Source organism: Balaenoptera musculus, chromosome 9 (genome assembly GCF_009873245.2).
Source record: "Balaenoptera musculus isolate JJ_BM4_2016_0621 chromosome 9, mBalMus1.pri.v3, whole genome shotgun sequence".
NCBI classification, from domain to species: Eukaryota; Metazoa; Chordata; class Mammalia; order Artiodactyla; family Balaenopteridae; genus Balaenoptera; species Balaenoptera musculus.
In genome coordinates, this window is record NC_045793.1 from 91,476,137 (window position 1) to 91,500,052 (window position 23,916).

The following is a 23,916-nucleotide window of genomic DNA, read 5'->3' on the forward strand; positions in this document are numbered from 1 at the left end:
AGGAAAATGATATCTTAGGAGAAATCTCGAGTCAATTTCTAAAAAAAAAATGCTGGCACAGTGATTATTAAGGGTGCAAGGTTCTGGGGTTAGAGTACTTAATGTTTGCCAAACTACATCATTTACTGGATGTGTGATCTTCGACCAATTACTTAAGCTCTCAGTTTCGCCATTTGTAAAATGGAAATAGCAGTAATACCATCCTTACTGGGTTGCTGAAAAGCTTAAATGAGTACCAGTGACTTGAACAAAGAAAGCCTACGCAACATCTGTTAACTATCTATCTACATATACACATTATATTAAAATATATTTCATATTATATACATTATACATTAGAAATCTTAGAATCCATTTTCAGTAGAATTAAGTAAATATATATTTTAAAAATTTTCCTTGTACTTACTTTATGCCCTACTCTCCGATCAAATTGTAGACATGGTTCTTCAGTGATAAAATAAGGACATACATTACTTTTTTCAACACAAAATCAAATGTTCATCTGTATTATGACATATTTTTCACATTAAAAAAGTGACATTATTTGTATTACCTGAGTCTCCACACCCTGCTCCAGGAGGCGCTTAGCTTGATTTTCCACTTCAAGTCGAGCTCTCGCAACAAAAAGTAGATCATTTTCTATTACTTCTATTCCAGAAAGATCTATTCCTTGAGAAAGATAATCTATTAAAAAAATTACACACATTTAAATATTTCAATATTGAATAACTATCAAGGTATCAAAACATCATGTCTAACTTCATTGAAATATTACAGAATTGCTGTTGAACACTATTCCCTTTCAAATTCTGTATTTTAAAAAACATAGTTACCCAAATATTTTCTACTTAATAAGTAACTTTACTCTGGAGAAAAAGTTCCAAACATTACAGAGTTGGTAAAGCAAGAGTAGCATTATGATTATTATAAATTCAAAGTAATGTCAACAAGTTACCAAAAAAGTGTGCCAAATTTAATATAAATAAAGATCCTGATGATCTTAGAAATTTCTCAAGTTGCAGGACAGTTTTAAAAATTATTCTACAGTAACAAAACTTTTGAAACAAATGTCCACCACTTGGACAATGATAAATAAATTATGAAAAACTTTAGCACGCTACCACTTTACATGATCACACAATAGACCTAATTTACTTACTTCCACTGAAGGATTTTCATGATATGACTGAATGAAAAAAATTACACAAAGAACTTAACTCCATTTATATAATTACATATAAAATATGATTATATACTATATAATTCTATAAACTTAATTTTCTATAAGGAGAATTATAGAATTTAGTTTACAGAATTATAACTCTATTCATAGAATTATATATATTCTACTTAGAGAATTATATACACAGAGCAAGAAGTGTGAAAGGGTATCCACCAAGAAGTTAACAACAGTTGTCTCTGCACATTTAGATTTTGAGAAATTTATTTATTTATTTATTGGCTTAATCTTAGACATATCTGAGGTAACTAAAATGTTACAAATGAAGGTCAAGGTTTCATTATGCATCTCAGACACAGTTCTAAAATATGTATTTTCTATTTTAACAAGAAAAATTGTTTCTAAAAAACAAAAATGATTTGGATAGAAGATGACTGTTTTCCAGTTACTCAACCGAATATCAAATGTGTTTTTCACTATGTTCTCTAATTAGAATTTTTAAATTTTAAGTCTTAAAATATATCCCTAGCACTTACATATTGTCATATTTTTCTTAAGCTGGGTCACAACGCACTGCCTAGGTGAAACTACATTAAAGCATCCAGTACAATGCTAACTAACCACTTAGCACTCAAATATCTGCTGATTGCACACAGTATAGTTAGTTCTACACTAGAGGACAGAAGGAAACAGTGTAAAGGGCACCTAACAGTGGTTACTGCCAACTGTCCTTCAACCATAAGCATTTTTAAATGTGTCTATCTAAAGGGATTTAGAGCTTTCTACAGTGGAAAGAGTACTGAAAATGCCTTTAAATCATTTGAGTTTACATTCAGCCTCATAATTTACTCACTAGGTGATCATAATCATGTGATATACCCTCACTGAGTCTCAATTTTTTTCATCTGTAAAATGACAATAATTTATAATTCACACCCTACATAACTCTTATCATCAGAATCAAAATAAGTTCATGAATACCAAAGTACTTTATACACCAATCTATCATGTAAATGTAGGGTGGATTATAATCCAGAGAAAATCTTTTTAATCTGATTTTTAAATTTTACTTTTCAGAAAATTTTGAGAAAATTATGTTTAACCTAAGTTGTGGCAATGATCAATGAGTAAATGCTATGTTCACCCTGAAAATGCTGACTAGACAATATAGAATCAAAGTACAGACATAACTACAGACATACAGAGAATAGAAAATAAATATTTTCTTTTCAAGCTGGTTACCAACTTTTTTCTCCTTTTTTTCTGTTATCTAAGGAAGAAAAATATCACAATTAAGTTTAAGAAAGGAAAAGGCACTATGAATAAGAGATCTGGCTGGGTTCTAACTCTACTTCTGCCACATAGGTTTCCCAATAAAAGTCTTGCAATCTTTGGTAACAGTTACTTTATTTGAAAGATGAAGAGCTAGACTACATAAACCCTAAGGTTCCTTCCAGTAATAAATTTCTATAGATAAGCAAAGCTAACAGGTGCTTTATTCTTATGAATGCTGATCTGTAACTCTGGAGACAATTCAAGTCATTCATTCAATCCATTTATTGAGTACCAATCATTTATAAGTCACAAACATCCAGAAATAAATCAGACATAAATTGTGACCCCAAGTAGAAAAGTCAAAGACAGGAAGGAAAAGCACAAAGTTATAACCACTGAAAGATACAATGTATTGTGCCAGGTGCTGGCACAAATAGAAAAAGTCAGCATAGCTTATGTCCCCACAAAGTCTACAATCTAGTAGAGCATATAAATGAGTAACTCCAATACTTTCTAAGGTAAACAGTGCCCCTCATCACATTATATAACCACCTTCCTTTCCCACCTCCCCATCCCATGCTTATCCACACTATATTTAAAAAACACTCATTTAAAGAAATTACCAAGACATGCTACATTTGGAGTACAAAGGGTTCTATCAGCTGGGAAAAAGAAAGAACCATATTATTTTCCTTACTGATTATTCCAAAAACCTGCTTTTCAATAAAAGAGATAAAGGTAGAAACAGATGACGGGGTGGTGGGGGGGGCGGTGGGCAGGAAAAAAAAAATGTAGTAACACCACCCACCCACCCAGGAGAATGTAAGGATTATATTAAATTCTTCCCTCCTGTTTATCTGTTGCATACAATCGCTATCAGTGTTCCAAGTCTTTATACATTTGTTCTTTGTAAAGCACATATAGGGGCTGGTATTGATGAAAAAACATGGTGATGATTCCAATAATAATAACTATAATTTCTGAAGACCTGACATGTGGAAGGCACTGAATTAGACATAAAATATGCACTTATTATTTTTAATATTATATGTAATATTCTCAACAACTGTGTTAGCAATACTAACATATTAGGAACAAAATCACCTGGGTAGTAACCAACAAAGCAGAATTTAAATCCAGGTCTATCTGACCTCAGTCTTCTCACTAGATCATCCCAGGCCAATCCCACAAACTGCAGAGAGAAGACAGCTTTACATTCAAAGGACAGACTATTCCTCCTACACTCTCCCCATTTGCTCAGTAAAAGGGTAAAAATGTAAAAATCACATCAGACTCAATTGTTCAGGGAAAGCAAGAATGTACAATGGAGAAAAGGCAGTCTCCTCAACAAGTGATTCTGGGAAAACTAGACAGCTACATGTTATGCAGTGAGATCAGAACATTCTCTAACACCACATATGAAAATAAACTCAAAATGGTTTAAAGACCTAAATGTAACAAATGACACCATAAAACTCCTAGGAAAGAATATAGGCAAGACATTCTTTGACAAAAATTGTAGCAGTATTTTCTTAGATCAGTCTCCCAAGGCAAAAGAAATAAAAGCAAAAATAAACAAATGGGACCTAATCAAACTTAAAAGCTTTTGTCCAGCAAAGGAAACCATCAACAAAATGAAAAGACAACCTAAAGACTGGGAGAAAATATTTGGAAACAATATGACTGACAAGGGATTAATATCCAGAATATACAAACAGCTCAAACAACTCAATATCGAAAAAACATACAAGCCAATCAAAAAATTGGCAGAAGACCTAAACTGACATTTCTCTGAAGACATACAGATGGCCAACAGGCACATGAAAAGATGTTCAACACCACTAATTATTAAAGAAATGCAAATCAGCACCACAATGAGGTATCACCTCACACCAGTCAGAATAGCTATCATCAAAAAGTCGACAAATAATAAAGGCTGGAGAGGGTATGGACAAAAGGGAACCCTCCTACACTGTTGGTGGGAATGTAAATTGGTGTAGCCACTATGAAGAATCATATGGATATTACTTAAAAAGCTAAAAACAGACTTACCATATGACCCAGCAATCCCACTCCTGGGCATATATCCGGAAAAAACTCTAATTCAAAAGATAGATGCACCCCAATGTTCAGAGAAGCACTATTTACAATAGCCAAGACATGGAAGCAACCTAAACGTCCATCAACAGATGAATGGACAAAGAAGATGTGGTATATATAAACAATTTCAGCCATAAAAAAGAAATAATGCCATTTGCAGTAACACGGATGGACCCAGAGATTATCATACTAAGTGAAGTAAGTCACACAGAGAGAGACAAATATCACATGGTATCACTTATATGTGGAATCTAAAAAAAAGATACAAATGAACTTATTTCCAAAACAAAAATAGACTCACAGACATAGAAAACAAACTTATGGTCACCAAAGGGAAAAGTGGGGGTATAAATTAGGAATTTGGGATTAACAGATTTGGGATTAACAGATACACACTACTGTATATAAAATAGATAAAAAGATGCTATTATATAGTGCAGGAAACTATATTCAATATCTTGTAATAACCTATAATGGAAAAGAATCTGAAAAAGAATATATATATATATATAGGAATTGGGATTAACAGATACACACTACTGTATATAAAATAGATAAAAAGATGCTATTGTATAGTGCAAGAAACTATATTCAATATCTTGTAATAACCTATAATGGAAAAGAATCTGAAAAAGAATATATATATATATATGTATGTGTATAACTGAATCACTATGCTGTACACCTGAACCACTGTAAATCAACTATACTCCAATAAAATTTTTAATACAATTAAATTTAAAAATTAAAAAAATTTTTCAAGAGGATGGGTAAGATAAACATAATTTTTTTTTTTGTCAAATGTACTCCATTTTGAAATTTAAGATACTAAAAAATTAATTCTGATTTCCCCCACTTTCACTGTCCTGGTCTCAAATTACTAAAAGTTTAGAATAAACTCCTTACACTTTGCCCCAAGCAGTCACTTGATCTCAGTGATTGATTACTGTATTATTTCCCAGGATTGCCCTTTTTTTTTTTCTTTAGTCTTCAAACTTAAACCTCAATGTCATAAAAATTATTTATAACAAAAATACATGGGCTTCCCTGATGGCGCAGTGGTTGAGAATCTGCCTGCCAATGCAGTGGACACAGGTTTGAGCCCTGGTCCGGGAAGATCTCACATGCCGCGGAGCAACTAAGCCCATGCGCCACAACTACTGAGCCTGCACTCTAGAGCCCGCAAGCCACAGCTACTGAAGCCCACACGCCTAGAGCCCGTGCTCCGCAACAAGAGAAGCCACCACAGTGAGAAGCCCGCGCACCGCAACAAAGAGTAGCCTCGACTCACCACAAGTAGAGAAAAGCCCGTGGGCAGCAACGAAGACCCAACGCAGCCAAAAATAAATAAATAAATAAATTTATTTAAAATAAAATAAAATTAAAAAAATACATGCCAGTCATTTTCATAGGCTTTCAATGTTCTAGTTGTTACTACACATGGCTACCAGAATAAACGTTCTCATCATATTCCTCTCCCATTCATGGCATCTACGGCTTCCTGTTGACTAATGTTATCTCCTTCCACAAATCCTCCTTTGCGATACAAATTCCCCTTAAGATTTCAAAATCCTCACTGCCTCTTCCTTTACTAGCATCCTCCTCTATTTAAAAAAAAAAAAAGAAGAGTAATTATAGTGTGCTAAGTGACTCAGCTATGCATATACTTTTCACAATAATGTTAGCACTACATTATTTATTTAGGATAAAAGAGATGAGGGAAGAGTACAGGTGTGAAGTTGGGATGGTGCTGGAAGTTGGAAGAAATGAAAGAGGCTAAATCTTCATGCTTCAAAGTGGTAAGCCAAAGAAGTTAAAAATTACGAATTGGAAATATAGGCCAGTGATTTAGAGCTATGGAGGTAAATATCAAAAGAATCAGCAAAAATGGTGAAAATGGTGGCCTCTAGGGAAAAGTAAACGGGGCAGAAAAAAGAGCAGGGACTTGCTATTTTTAACAATAAACTTTGGATAACTACTTGAGTATGTTATACATGCATACTTTCATAACAAATAAAACCAAATTAAAGAGTACATGGGAAGTCAAAATAATAATATAAAAATTAAAATAAGGTGGCTAGCTAATAAAAAATTTGTATCCTCTAAATCAATGATTCTGTTTCTAAAATAAGTAATATTTAAAAAGAAGAAAAAAGTGAATATATTTGGAAAGACATTTTCTACAATGTTAACTGTAACAGTAAATACATACATACATATAAATATATGTGTACATGTATATATGTGTATGTATGTATATGTTGTGTGTGTGTGTGTGTGTGTGTGTGTGTATATATATATATATAAAAAGAGAAACATTGTAAATGAGAAGAAAACACTTTGGAAATCAATTTGGATAATCTAATAAGATTTCATATGAATATCCCTATGACCAAAATATGCCACTCCTAGGCACATAACTCAGAGAAATTCTCATATTTGTATATTGGAAGACGTATACAAGAATGTTCATAAAAGCATTGTAAAAAACAAAACAAAGCTGTATATAACTGAAATGACCATCAACTGGAGAACAGATAAACAAAAATATATTCCTTCAAAATACTACTACAGAAGAGTAAAAACAATGACAAGTATACACATCAATAATGACGTCTCTCAATAACAATGTTAAGGAAGAAGAACAAGTTTCAGAAGAATACACACAGCAAGAGGTAATTTATATTAAGACATGTATGATTAAACAATATATTATTTAGGGACACATACAAACAATAACAACATTTAGAAAAGTTATAGAGATGGGCGATACAACATGCTTATAATATTCTAAAACTTAAACTTGGTAGGTAGTATTTGTAGTTTACACATGTTAAAAATGTTTCTGCATTTTTATATTTTTCCATTAAATATTAAATAAGTATGAACCAATGGCACAGATTATAGTATTATAAACAAGGACATTACAAGAGTTATAACTGAATTTCACGTGTTCAAAACAGAAAAGACTAAACATGTTAGTAAAGACATGGGTAATAAAGTAAGGCACAAATTGAACTTCTAGAGATAAGAAGTACAAACGCTAGATGGGATTAATGGCATATGAGCCACTGTAGGAAAAACAGAATACGCTGTCTAATGAAAAAGAGTTTCATGCTAGGATTATTAACTGGTAACTGAGTAAAGGCTTTTCTTTTCCTTTTAAAAATATCATGCTCATTTTTGAAAATCAGAAAAATACTTCAAAGAAGGGAAATTATATAACCCACAACACAGAGGCAACAACTGCCAAGTGGATTATTGGAATATATGTGAATATGACTGACAAATTTGTGAATCTTCAAATTCTCAAGCAGTACCAAAACAGCATATATCCTCCCCTTAGATACTTATGTGAGAAAGAGCAGAAAAAGCAAAAATTGACATACAGGGACTGGGCAGCTGGCTACACTGAAGAAAGTGACTCCCTCCTACACACCAACTTTGCAAAGAGCACAATGCAGATAAGTGCCTCAGAGAAATTTCAAGCAACCTTCAGATATCCCTAAAATACTCAAAATCTTGTTTGTGTCTACTGTATTCCTTTAAATTCTTGCCCTACTTTTTAAACTACCCATGAGTTATTTTATGTTTTTATCTGTAATTATACTTATTTACAATGTCTTCTTTATTAACAATGTTATAAGCATTCACCCATACTATGATAGTACTTATAAATATGTTTTTGGCAGTATTTCATCAAATAAATGAACAAAAATTACTTAACCATCTGCCTAAATGGAATAATTATTTATCATAAATACATATAAGAATTTTAAATATCTATAATTATTTCCTTGGGAAACAAAGCAGAATTACCAGATCAAAGTAACAATTTTAAGCTTATTGGTACAAATTATCAAACTACTTTTCAAAATGACTATACTACTTTATACATTTTCCTAATAATCTATGGGAGTTACTTAACCATGGATAGCACTGGATGTTATTCCTGTATTGAATATTTTATACACTGCTAGAAGAAGTACGTTCTTATTGAGGGTCTGACATGAATTTTTAAATGATGAGGCTGAATAACTTTTACTATCTGTATCTCCTTTTGAGAATCTCTACATCATTTTTACTCCCTGTCATTTTTATATCACTTTGTATTAATTATACGATAATATTCACTGTTTACCTATCATATTTGCTATGAGTATTTTCCCAGTTTGTTGGTTTGTTCATTTTTAGTTATTTACTTATACATTACTTCCTAAGGCCATTTCCAGAATACAGTCATACAATTATATTATCTAAAAGCTCCACATCTGATTTTTCTACACAGCCCTGATTATTTAGAAACTTCAGACTAAAGCCTGTCTTTTACAAAAGCAAATAGCAAAATGTAAGTCTGTGATTTATAAAGGGTTATCTGGCAAACTGATGAATAATAATCTGGAGAGCAAAGCTGTCATTGTAGAATCCATTCAACAAAAAGTTTACCTGAAATCAAAATAAATAATATTGTAAGATCAGGGCTTTTCACAACGACTACATTTTAACTACTTCTGCAACATCAATCTTCCTTGCCACCTTATCATATGTTTTATAAAAACACAGTTCCTAGACAATACTGAGCTCAATAACAAATGTAAATGAACACAAAACAAACCACCACCACAAAACATCACCAAACAACATGGATGCCGAAGGGTTACAATATTGATAAAATTAATTCACCCAGTCAATGAGATCTAAGTGTCCAGTTACTGAAGGTGTCATCATCACCATCATCATCAAAACAACAACATCATCATCATCACAGAATACTTATTTGTTATTTGTAACAAATGGCTAAGTCTAAGATAGGGTTATTTTAAAAATTCCCCTCTCCGCTCCTTTAAAAAAAAAAAAAAACTGTTTCACTAAAGAAACCTTAGAAAACACATAAAGTTAGAGAAAAAGTAAAAGTCAAAAACCCCAAGAAAACTTTAATAATGACAACTACATATACATACTGATTTTCATTTCCTTATTCTAGGTGTAAAAAGTTTGTTTATATTTGACATACGTTAATCATATTCAAGTAGATATCTTGAATCTGATGAGAAAACAGCCTATAGGAAAAAATATCTTCAAGAAAAATGTTTCTGTAAAATTGCAGAGTGATTTCAATAATGTATAAAATAAATGAAAATGTAATGAAATTATAAAGCAAAATTTTTAAAAAGTAATGTGGTATTTGCACAAAAGTAAAAATGACAGAATCGAGAACAAAATAACGGGTTTAAAAGGTATAAGATTTTAATATATAATAACCAAAATAAAACTAAACAAGTAGGGAAAATTATTTTTAAAAAGCATCTCACAATATATAAAACCAATCATAGAAAAAAATTTAAACAATATAAAATACTTATTCCCACTACAGGGGAAAATAATTCCTTAACCAAACGAACTATAAGACAAATTTCACAACTACTAATGTATACATTTTCTAACGTCTTCTAATGAAAACATAAAAATAAAATCAGAAAAAGAATAAAAATAATTTGAAGTAAATTAAATACATAAAGGTATTACCATTAAAAACATATAAAGAATTTATAGTCATCAGTGGGTAACTAATCAAAAGGACATTAAAAAACAAATTCATAAAAAAAAAAAAAAAAAAAAAAAAAAAAACACAAATTCATGTAAAAGAAAATTCAGGATTAAGTCAACGTTTGAAAATCTATTAAAGCTTTCTAATAATCTTTGAAATTTATCCTTATGTAAAATATAATAGTACATGATCACTGGAGCACTTATAAAATCAATAAAAATATCATTTACTTAAAGTCAATTCTATTCAAGAAAACAGGTATATCCTTTCAAAGGCAGAATATCACAGAAAGAAGGCTGAGTTAGGAATGAGAATACCTGAACTTTATTCTACTCAATTTTATGACCTGAGAAAAATCACTTAACCTTTCTGAGATTCCATAAGTAAAGAATAAAAAACCTGTGTTACAAATCACACAGGGCTGTATGGATCAAATGAGATAATACGCATGAAGAATGTTTTGTAAACCACCAAAAGCATGTAAGTAACTTCTTATTTTCATAAATGGGGTATTAGTTACTAATCCCCCCCTTTTTTTTAATGGAGGGAGGAAGAGGGCCTTGAAAAACATAATCTTAAGGAGTTCAGTATTGCAAAAAAAAAAAACCAAAAAAACATAAAGGTAAAGTTTGTACTTTTCTAACCAATCCTTAGTTGATACTACTGCTTAAACTATGCACAAAATAAGCCTCAGGCTTAAGTAAACTCCTTTGTGTGAAATCTTTATACTTCAAGTCCAAAGTCTCAGGGCATGCTGATCTTGTTCTTCAAAGCTTCGTGAAAATTTAGCATCAAAAGCTTTATTTTTTTTCTGGCTCTCACTTTAGGGTGGGGAAAAACCTTACTATTAAAAAAGGGGATTAGTTTTCCTTTCCTAAGTCTTACTCTTTTTTCCAGTGAGCACAAAAAAATTGCCCAGGGCCATAGATAAATACAGAAAAAAAGAAGAAGACAGTGTATTTTCTGTCTTTCCTTTGGGCACAGTTGGGTTTTGTTTTCTTTTCCCCCTTCCCTTTACTTTCTAACCATGGTGCTGTTGCTATGACATTATAATTTTAAAACATGGATTTATATAAACCCAACCTTTTTTCCCCTCCAGGAAGATACTTCAGATGCTATATTTAGTGCCTACCTTCCAATCATTATCTAACCAGAAGTAAGAGCCAATACCCCTCCCTCAACAACTGAGAAGAACTAAATAAAATCAACAAGGAATAGAAAAAATGACCACCATAAAACAAGGGAAACTAGTTGACATCAACAGAGCACTCCACCCAACAAAAACAGAATATACATTCTGTTCAACTACACACGGAACATTAACCAAGACAGAGAATGTCCTAGGTCACAAAACAAACATCTTACATTTAAAAGAAAAGAAATCATACAATTCAATTGATCATAATAGAATCAAACTAAGAATCAGCAATACAAAAATACCTATAAATTTTCTAAACATTTCGAAATTAAACAACACATTTCCAAATAATCAGTGGATCACAAAAGATCTCAAAGGAAATTTTTTTAGAAATATTGAACTGAATGAAGATGAAAAAACAACATCGAAATCTGTGGGATTCAACTAAAGCAAGAGTTGGAAGAAATTTAATAACACTAGATGCGTTCTTAGAAAAAGATGTGTTATTAGGGGAAAAAAAGGTCTCAATAATGCAAGCTATTGCCTCAAGAAACTAGAAAAAAAGCAAAATAAACCCAAAACAAGCTGAAGAAAGGGACTAAAAAAGATATCAGAAAAATCAATGAAATTGAAAACAAAAATAACAGAAAACCAATCAAACCAAAAGTAGACTCTTCGCAAGTATCAATAAAGTTAATAAACTCCCAGAAAGACCAAGAAAGAAAAAAGGATAGAAGACAAATTACCAATTACAGGAGTGAAAAACATGATACCACTACAGAACTCACAGCATTAAAAGTATGATGGAATACTTTGAATAGCTCTACAACTTAGAAGAAATTATCAGAACTCATACAAGATGACCTGAAAATATAACTATTAAAGAAATTGCATTTGTAATTCAAAACATTCTGAATTAGAAATCTACAAACCCAGATGGTTTCACTATCATGGAAAAAAGAAACAATCCAATACTACACAATGGAAGAAGGAACACTTCTCAAAACTAGACCAAAAAAAAAAAAGCTACAAACATTATCTCTCAAGAGCATAGACACAGAAATCCTCAAAATATTAGCAAATCTGATTACCTGCTAAAAAAACAAAGACATTAGCAAACAAACAAAACTACAGAACCATCTCCCTTAAAAGCACAGATGCAAAAATCCTCACCAAATTTGAGCAAATAGGATTTAGTAATATATAAAAAGAATAATACATCTAAGAGGAGTTTCCTCTTAGAATACATGGAAAATAAACTTTGATAATTTAAAGATGTTTATTATAAAAACTTAAATAAATAAACATAACACAAACAGCTTTACAGCTTATAAGCCAACAAATGAGGTAAACTGTAGTCATGAAAAACACTCCAAAAGAAAGCAGAAGAGAAAATGAGAAGCAATGAAAAGACGATACAAACGGAATATAAATAGCAAGATGGTAGCATTAAATATAATCACATCAATAATGCAATGAAATCTAAACTGACTAAACATCCTAAATATGATGCAGAGATTATAAAACTGGATTAAAAAAAGAACTATAGATAGTCCATTAAAAAACTCATAAAAAACATGAAGACACAAATAAGTTAAAAGGGAAAAGATAGAAAAAGATATATAAAGCTGAATTATTATCAAGATGGTGGAATAGGAGGATGTGTAGCTGGCCACCCCCCACCGCAAAAACATAGCAGAAATACTATACAGGTGGAACAATTCTCACAGAAAACTACGTGGAAACTAGCAAAAGAACTCCTATACCACCAAAGCTGCAAGAAAGATCTCCACGTAACTGGGTAGGACAGAAAAAGGCATAGGATTGAGACTCCCACCCGTGAGAGGGATCTGAGAGGAAGAAAAGGTCCACACAGGCACTCACCCACCCTGGGGAGCGAGCAGGACAGGCCACAATCTGGGAATCAGAGTCCCAGGGTCCTGCACAGAGGAGGACAAACCCCCTTGGCTGCTGGGAGGTCCCTGGGACAGATGAAGGGCTGGAGATGCCTAGACTCTACTCACAAGGAGCACGCACATGATGGCTTCCCAAGAGTCAGGACAGAGAGAGCCTTGCACTGGAGGCTGCTGCCTCACCACACCCCCTAATCCGAACGAGGCAAACACCTCAGCCCTACCACACCACAGCTTGGTACAAGATTTCAGCCAACCAGGCCCTGGGAAAACACTTGGTCTAGCTACGCACAGACAGGTAGTGGGGCCGGGGGGCGGGGGGTGCCTGGGATGTGATCCAGGTGAGGCGAGTGGCGACTATGGTCAATGCACGCTCAGGTGGTGCTGCGAACATGCCATGGTTCATCTCCCACAGGAGTAAATGCTCCAGTCCCCACCACACTCCACATTGCAGCTTAGCACAGGATCTGGGGCAGACAGGTCTTGGGAGAAGACAGCCACCGAGGCAATCTAGATCTCTGGCAGCAGCACAGCCACCTCAATGCCTGCAGTCACAATGCCTGAAACCCCAGCCCCAGCCTAGAGAACTCTCCAGCCCTGCCCACTCCACACCAAAGGCTTGAACTAGATCTGGGACGAATACAACAGGGGAAGGGATGCGAACGTGGGCTGCATGTGAACAGAGCCACAGACACCTATACAGGTGGTACCTAAGTTCTCCGTGAGTGAAGGGGCTTTACTTGCTTCACTTGCTCCTTTGGGGCAGGACAGGCACTAAAGGGGAAAGGAACATGATCGAGCCTGATTCTCAGAGCTTCTACTCCAACAACTGGGAAGCAGACCCTGCACCTGACAGGATGGTGAGAGCCACAAAGCAGAGGGGACATCCCACTTCACAGGTTTTAGATCCCCTAACATCAACCACACCCCTTCCCTATCAAGGTGATAACAACCAGCACACCTTGAGGAAGGACACGACTGGTGTCCCTATCAAAACCAGCCCTCGCACCAAAGACACTGGACATACACGTCTACACATAAAGCTCCCTCATAAAAACACCTCTTCAAGACCACGATAGATAACTGTTTCTCCTAAATTCACTGAGACAGAAAGTTAAGTAAAATGAAAAGGCAAAGGAACTACTCCCAATTAAAAGAGTAAGAGAAATACCCTGAAAGAACAGATAATAAAACAGAGCTCACCAGTCTACCAGACCATGAGTTCAAAAAGGTGGTAATAAAAATGCTAACTGAATTAAGAAAGATTATCGACAGAAACGCAGATCACTGTAACAAGGAACTAGAAACTACAAAGATGAAACAATCAAAGATAGATAATTCAATTTCCAAGATAAAAAGCAATCTAGAAGTAATGAACAGCCAAATAAATGACATAAAAGAACAAATAAGTGGGGAATTCCTTGGTGGTGCAGTGGTTAGGACACGGCACTTTCACTGCCATGGCCCTTGGGGTTCAATCCCTGGTCGGGGAAGTAAGATCCTACAAGCCATATGGTGCGGACAAAAACAAAAAAACAAAAAAACAAACAAACAAGTGATCTGTAAGACAGAATAATGGAAATCACCCAGTCAGAATAGCAGACAGAAAAACAAATGGAAAAAAAAAAAGAAAGCAATGTGTGAGATCTATGGGACGACATAAATGCCAAGCTATGCATAATAGGGGTTCCAGAAGAAGAAGGGAGGATCAAAAATGTATTTAAAGAAATTATGGCTGGAAACATCCCAACACTAAGGAAGGAAACAGATATCCAGGTACAGGAAGCGCAGAGGGTCCCAAACAAGATAAGTCAAAACAGACTCACAACAAGCTGCATCATAATTAAAATGGCAAAAGTGAAAAATAAAGAGAGGATTCTAAAGACAGCAAGAGGAAAACAGTCCTTTAGAAGGGAACCCTCCCCATAAGGCTGTCAGCTGATTTCTCTGAAAAAACTTTGCAAGTGAGAAGACAGTGGCATGATACATTCAAAGTCCTGAAAGGGAAAAGCCTTCTACCTAGAATACTCTACCCAGCAAGATTATCTTTTCTTTTCTTTTCTTTTGCCATACCGCGCACAGCACACGGGATCTTAGTTCCCTGACCAGGGATTGACCTCACGCTCCCTGCAGTGGAAACAGAGTCTTAACCACTGGACCACCAGGGAAGTCCCAAGATTATCATTTAGAATAAAAGGAGAGATAAAGAACTTCTCAGACGAGCAAAAACTAAGAAAACTCAGCAATACTAAACCTACCCTAAAAGAAATACAGAAGCATCTTCTCTAAATAGAAAATAGACAAGAACCTATAGGAAAGGGAAAATCACAATAGGAAAAGGCAAATATAGTAAGGACTGAAAAATCACTTAAATAAGCCAGTACACAGTAAAAAAAAACGTAAAAGCTATTGTAACTACAATGAAAAATAAAAGGATAAGCATGAAGACTTAAATAAAGGACATAAAAATCACAAAATTTGGGGGAGGGGAGTATAAAAATGTAGGTCTTTTAGAATGTGTTTGAACTTGAATGACTATCAGTTTAAAGCAAACTGATTTAGTTACAGATCAACGTACATGAACTCCATGGTAACAACAAATCAAAAACATACAAAAGATTCACAAAACAAACAAAACAACAAAAAAACAAACAAAAAAGGAACTCAAGCATACTACAAAAGAAAATCATCAAAATACAAAAGGAAAAATGAAAAGAAGAAATGAACAAAGAAGAACTACAGAAACAGCTGGAAAACAAGGCTTAAAATGGCAATAAATACATACCTATTAACAATTACTTTAAATATCAATAGAATAAATGCTCTGATCAAAAGTTACAGAGCAGCAGATTGGATTTTAAAAAAAAAGAAAAAGAACCTGGAATATTCTGACTACAAGAGACTCATTTCAGGCGAAAGACATGCACAGACTGAAAGTCAGGGGATGGAAAAAGATATTTCATGCAAATGGAAACAACAAGAAAGTGGCGAAGCAATACTCATATCAGACAAAACAGACTTTAAAACAAAGGCCATAAAGAAAGACAAAGAAGAGTACTATAGAAAAAGAAAGGGATCAATACAAGAAGAGAATATTACACTCACTGACATATATGCACCCAATATAGAGCCCCTAAATCTATAAGGCAAATACTACCAGACATAAAGGGAGAAACTGACAATAATACAATAATAGTAGGAGACTTTAACAATCCACTGGCATCAATGGATATCCAGGCAGAAAATCAATAAGGCAACAGACGTCCTAAATGACATAATAGATCAGTTGGATTTCATTGATATGTCCAGGACACAACATCCAAAAAAAGCAGAATATACATTCTTCTCAAGCATGCATAGAACATTCTCTAGGATAGATCACACACTAGGTCAGAAAACAAGCCTCAACAAATTTTAGAGGATAGAAATTATTTCAAGCAACTTTTCTGACCACAATGGTATGAAATTAGAAATCAACCACAGCAAGAAAAACAAGGGAAGAACAAACACGTGGAGACTAAACTGTACATTACTAAAAAACCAATGGGTCAACGATGAAATCAAAGAAGAAATCAGAAAATACCTTAAGAAAAATGAAAATGAAAACACAATTGTACAAAATCCATGGGACGCATCAAAAGCAGTTCTAAGAGGGAAGTTCAGAGCGATACAGGCCTTCCTCAAGAAACAAGAAAAATCACAAATAAATAACCTAACTTACCATCTAAAAGAATCAGAAAACAAACAAAGCCCAAATTCAGCAGAAGGAAGTTAATAATAAAGATCAGAAAGGAAATAAAATAGAGATCAAAAAGAGTAGAAAAGATCAATAAAAACGAGCTGGTTTTTTGAAAAGATAAATAAAATTGACAAACCTCTAGCCAGGCTCACTAAGAAGAGAGAGAACCCAAATAAACAAAATAAGAAAGAGAAAAAATAACAACTAATACCACTGATACAAAATATCATAAGAGAATACTAGGAACAGCTATATGCCAACAAATTGGACAACCTGGAAGAAGTGGAAAGGTTCTAGAAACATATAGCCTGCCAACACTGAGTCAAGAAGAAATAGATAATGTGAACAGACCAATCACTAAAAGTAAGATAGAATCTGTAAAAACAAACAAACAAACAAACTCCCTGCAAACAAAGCCCAGGACTGGATGGCTTCACTGGGGAATTCTATCAAACCTCTAAATTAGAACTTATACCTATCCTTCTAAAAACTATTCCAAAAAATTAAAAGGAGGGAACACTCCCAAAGTTACTGAGGCCACCACCATCACCATGATACCCAAATCAGACAAAGACATTCCAAAAAAATAAAATTACAGGCCTGTATCTCTGATGGATACAGATACAAAAATCCTCAACAAAATATTAGCAAACCGAATCCAACAATACATAAAAAGGATCATACAACATAATCAAGTTGTATTTATTCCAGGGTCACAAGAATGGTTCACTATATGCAAATCAGTCTGATTCACAACATTAACAAAAAGACAAAAACCACATGATCGTCTCAATAGATGCAGGAAAAGCATTTGACAAAAATCAACATCCATTCATGATAAAAACATTCACCAAAGTGGGAAGAGAGGGAACATATCTCAGCATAGTAAAGGTCATTTACAACCAACCCACAGCCAACATAATACTCAATGGTGAAAAGCTGAACGCCTTACTGCTAAATTCAGGAACAAGACAAAGACGTATATTCTCACTTCTTCTATTCAACATAGTATTGGAAGTTCTAGCCACAGCAATCAGAGAAGAAAAACAAATAAAAGGAATCCAAATTGGAAAGGAAGAAGTAAAACTGCTACTACTTGCAGATGACATGATATTGTATATAGACAACCCTCAAGTCCCCACACAAAAACTGTTAGAACTAATAAATGAACTCATCAAGGTAGCAGAATACAAGATTAGTATACAGAAATCTGTTGCATTTCTATACACTGAAACTGAAATATCAGAAAGTGAAAGTTAGACTGAAGCCTTGGTCACACCAGCAACACTTGCTCAATCAAAAGTGCTATTTTGGACAGGAACCAAGATGGTGGAGTAGAAGGACGTGCTCTCACTCCCTCTTGCGAGAACACCAGAATCACAACTAGCTGCTGGACAATCATCGACAGGAAGACACTGGAACTCACCAAAAAAGATACTCCACATCCAAAGACAAAGAAGCCACAATGAGACGGTAGGGGGGCGCAATCAGAGTAAAATCAAATCCCATAACTGGTGGGTGGGTGACTCACAGACTGGCGAACACTTATACCACAGAAGTCCACCCACTGCAGTGAAGGTTCTGAGCCCCACGTCAGGCTTCCCAACCTGGGGGTCTGGCAACGGGAGAAGGAATTCATAGAGAATCAGACTTTGAAGCCCAGTGGGAATTGATTGCAGGACTTCAACAGGACTGGGGGAAACAGAGATCCCACTCTTGGAGGGCGCACGCAAAATAGTGTGCACATTGGGACCCAGGGGAAGGAGCAGTGACTCCAGGGGAGACTGAACCAGACCTACCTGCTAGTGTTGGAAGGTCTTCTGCAGAGGCGGGGAATGGCTCTGTTTCACCGTGGGGACAAGGACACTGGCAGCAGAAGTTCTGGGAAGCACTCCTTGGCATGAGCCCTCCCAGAGTCTGTCATTAGCCCGACCAAAGAGCCCAGGTAGGCTCCAGTGTTGGGTTGCCTCAGGCAAAACAACCAACAGGGAGGGAACCCAGCCCCACGATCAGCAGTCAAGTGGATTAAAGTTTTACTGAGCTCTGGCCGCCACAGCAACAGTCAGCTCTACCCACCACCAGAGCCTCCCATCAAGCCTCTTAGATAGCCTCAACCAACAGAGGGCAGACAGCAGAAGAAAAACTACAATCTTGCAGCCTGTGGAAAAAAACCATATTCACAGAAAGATAGACAAGATGAAAAGGCAGAGGGCTATATACCAGATGAAGGAACAAGAAAAAACCCCAGAAAAACAACTAAATAAAGTGGAGATAGGCAACCTTCCAGAAAAAGAATTCAGAATCATGATAGTGAAGATGATTCAGGACCTCAGAATAAGAATGGAGGCAAAGATCGAGAAGATGCAAGAAATGACTAACAAAGACCTAGAAGAATTAAAGAACAAACAAAGAGAGATGACCAATACAATAACTGAAATGAAAACTACACTAGAAGGAATCAATAGCAGAATAACTGAGGCAGAAGAACGGATAAGTGACCTGGAAGACAGAATGGTGGAATTCACTGCTGCGGAACAGACTAAAGAAAAAAGAATGAAAAGAAATGAAGACGGCCTAAGAGGCCTCTGGGACAACATTAAACGCAACAACATTCACATTATAGGGGTCCCAGAAGGAGAAGAGAGAGAGAAAGGACCAGAGAAAATATTTGAAGAGATTATAGTCGAAAACTTTTCTAACATGGGAAAGGAAATAGCCACCCAAGTCCAGGAAGGACAGAGAGTCCCATACAGGATAAACCCAAGGAGAAACACGCCTGGACACATAGTAATCAAATTGGCAAAAAATAAAGACAAAGAAAAATCATTGAAAGCAGCAAGGGAAAAACGACAAATAACATACAAGGGAACTCACATAAGGTTAACAGCTGATTTCTCAGCAGAAACTCTATAAGCCAGAAGGGAGTGGCATGATATACTTAGAGTGATGAAAGGGAAGAACCTAAAACCAAGATTACTCTACCCGGCAAGGATCTCATTTAGATTTGATGGAGAAATCAAAAGCTTTACAGACAAGCAAACGCTAAGAGAATTCAGCACCACCAAACAAGCTCTACAGCAAATGCTAAAGGAACTTCTCTAAGTGGGAAACACAACAGAAGAAAAGGACCTACAAAAACAAACCCAAAAGAAAATGGTAATTTTAAGAAAATGGTAATAGGAACATACATATCGATAATTACCTTAAACGTGAATGGATTAAATGCTCCAACCAAAAGACACAGGCTTGCTGAATGGATACAAAAACAAGACCCATATATATGTTGTCTACAAGAGACTCACTTTAGACCTAGGGACACATACAGACTGAAAGTGAGGGGATGGAAAAAGATATTCCATGCAAATGGAAATCAAAAGAAAGCTGGAGTAGCTATACTCATATCAGATAAAATAGACTTTAAAATAAAGAATGTTACAAGAGACAAGGAAGGACACTACATAATGATCAAGGGATCAATCCAAGAAGAAGATATAACAATTATAAACATATATGCACCCAACATAGGAGTACCTCAATACATAAGGCAACTGCTAACAGCTATATAAGAGGAAATCGACAGTAACACAATAATAGCGGGGGACTTTAACACCTCACTTACACCAATGGACAGATCATCCAAAATGAAAATAAATAAGGAAACAGAAGCGTTAAATGACATAATAGACCAGATAGATTTAATTGATATTTATAGGACATTCCATCCAAAAACAGCAGAGTACACTTTCTTCTCAAGTGCGCACAGAACATTCTCCAGGATAGATCACATCTTGGGTCACAAATCAAGCCTCAGTAAATTTGAGAAAATTGAAATCATATCAAGCAACTTTTCTGACCACAATGCTATGAGATTAGAAATCAATTACAGGGAAAAAAATGTAAAAAACACAAACACATGGAGGCTAAACAATACATTACTAAATAACCAAGAGATCACTGAAGAAATCAAAGAGGAAATCAAAAAATACCTAGAGACAAATGACAATGAAAACACGACGATCCAAAACCTATGGGATGCAGCAAAAGCAGTTCTAAGAGGGAAGTTTATAGCTATACAAGCCTACCTCAAGAAACAAGAAAAATCTCAAATAAACAAGCTAACCTTACACCTAAAGGAACTAGAGAAAGAAGAACAAAGAACACCCAAAGTGAGCAGAAGGAAAGAAATCCTAAAGATCAGAGTAGAAATAAACGAAAAAGAAACAAAGAAAACAATAGCAAAGATCAATAAAACTAAGAGCTGGTTCTTTGAGAAGATAAACAAAATTGATAAGCCATTAGCCAGACTCATCAAGAAAAAGAGGGAGAGGACTCAAACCAATAAAATCAGAAATGAAAAAGGAGAAGTTACAACAGACACTGCAGAAATACAAATCATCCTAAGAGACTACTAAAGCAACTCTATGCCAATAAAATGGACAACCTGGAAGAAATGGACAAATTCTTAGAAAGGTATAACCTTCCAAGACTGAACCAGGAAGAAACAGAAAATATGAACAGACCAATCACAAGTAATGAAATTGAAACTGTGATTAAAAATCCTCCAACAAACAAATGTCCAGGACCAGATGGCTTCACAGGTGAATTCTATCAAACATTTAGAGAAGAGCTAACACCCATCCTTCTCAAACTCTTCCAAAAAATTGCAGAGGAACGAACACTCCCAAACTCATTCTATGAGGCCACCATCACCCTGATACCAAAACCAGACAAAGATACTACAAAAAAAAGAAAATTACAGACCAATATCACTGATGAATATAGATGCAAAAATCCTCAACAAAATACTAGCAAACAGAATCCAACAACACATTAAAAGGATCATACACCACGATCAAGTGGGACTTATCCCAGGGATGCAAGGATTCTTCAATATATGCAAATCAATCAATGTGATACACCATATTAACAAATTGAAGGAAAAAACCCATATGATCATCTCAATAGATGCCGAAAAAGCTTCTGACAAAATTCAACACCCATTTATGATAAAAACTCTCCAGAAAGTGGGCACAGAGGGAACCTACCTCAACATAATAAAGGCCATATATGACAAACCCACAGCAAACATCATTCTCAAGGGTGAAAAACTGAAAGCATTTCCTCTAAGATCAGGAACAAGACAAGGAGGTCCACTCTCACCACTGGTATTCAACGTAGTTTTGGAAGTCCTAGCCACGGCAATCAGAGAAGAAAAAGAAAAGGAATACAAATTGGAAAAGAAAAAGTAAAACTGTCACTGTTTGCAGATGACATGATACTATACATAGAGAATCCTAAAACTGCCACCAGAAAACTACTAGAGCTAATTAATGAATTTGGTAAAGTTGCAGGATACAAAATTAATGCACAGAAATCTCTTGCATGCCTATACACTAATGATGAAAAATCTGAAAGAGAAATTATGGAAACACTCCCATTTACCATTGCAACAAAAAGAATAAAATACTTAGGAATAGACCTACCTAGGGAGACAAAAGACCTGTATGCAGAAAACTGTAAGACACTGATGAAAGTAATTAAAGGTGATACCAACAGATGGAGAGATATACCATGTTCTTGGATTGGAAAAATCAATATTGTGAAAATGACTATACTACCCAAAGCAATCTACAGATTCAATGCAATCCCTATCAAATTACCAATGGCATTTTTTACGGAACTAGAACAAATCATCTTAAAATTTGTATGGAGACACAAAACACCCCGATTAGCCAAACCAGTCTTGAGGGAAAAAAACGGAGCTGGAGGAATCAGACTCCCTGACTTCAGACTATACTACAAAGCTACAGTAATCAAGACAATATGGTACTGGCACAAAAACAGAAATATAGATCAATGGAACAGGATAGAAAGCCCAGAAATAAACCCACGCACCTATGGTCAACTAGTCTATGACAAAGGAGGCAAGGATATACAATGGAGAAAAGACAGTCTCTTCAATAAGTGGTGCTGGGAAAACTGGACAGCTACATGTAAAAGAACGAAATTAGAATACTCCCTAACACCATACACAAAAATAAACTCAAAATGCATTAGAGACCTAAATGTAAGACCGGACACTATAAAACTCTTAGAGGAAAACATAGGAAGAACACTCTTTGACATAAATCACAGCAAGATCTTTTTTGATCCACCTCTTAGAGTAATGGAAATAAAAACAAAAATAAACAAATGGGACCTAATGAAACTTCAAAGCTTTTGCACAGCAAAGGAAACCATAAACAAGACCAAAAGACAACCCTCAGAATGGGAGAAAATATTTGCAAGTGAATCAACGGACAAAGGATTAATCTCCAAAATATATAAACAGCTCATTCAGCTCAATATTAAAGAAACAAACAACTCAATCCAAAAATGGGCAGAAGACCTAAATAGACATTTCTCCAAAGAAGACATACAGACGGCCACGAAGCACATGAAAAGATGCTCAACATCACTAGTTATTAGAGAAAGGCAAATCAAAACTACAATGAGGTATCACCTCACACCAGTTAGAATGGGCATCATCAGAAAATCTACAAGCAACAAATGCTGGAGAGGGTGTGGAGAAAAGGGAACCCTCTTGCGCTGTTGGTGGGAATGTAAATGGATACAGCCACTATGGAGAACAGTATGGAGGTTCCTTAAAAAACTAAAAATAGAATTACCATATGACCCAGCAATCCCACTACTGGGCATATACCCAGAGAAAACCGTAATTCAAAAAGACACATGCACCCCAATGTTCATTGCAGCACTATTTACAATAGCCAGGTCATGGAAGCAACCTAAATGCCCATCGACAGACGAATGGATAAAGAAGATGTGGTACATATATACAATGGAATATTACTCAGCCATAAAAAGGAACGAAATTGAGTCATTTGTTGAGACGTGGATGGATCTAGAGACTGTCATACAGAGTGAAGTAAGTCAGAAAGAGAAAAACAAATATCATATATTAACGCATGTATGTGGAACCTAGAAAAATGGTACAGATGAACCGGGTTGCAGGGCAGAAGT

The 23,916-nt window shown here is 35.2% G+C and overlaps 1 protein-coding gene across 1 annotated transcript in view; it reads right to left on the reverse strand.

Moving 5' to 3' along the window:
* COG5 (component of oligomeric golgi complex 5) overlaps positions 1–23,916 on the reverse strand; it is a 281,556-nt gene that overhangs the window by 144,217 nt on the left and 113,423 nt on the right. The window contains exon 7 of the mRNA XM_036862985.1: positions 554–684. Coding sequence (XP_036718880.1) covers positions 554–684 — 131 coding nt within the window. The remainder of the gene's footprint in view (positions 1–553; positions 685–23,916) is intronic.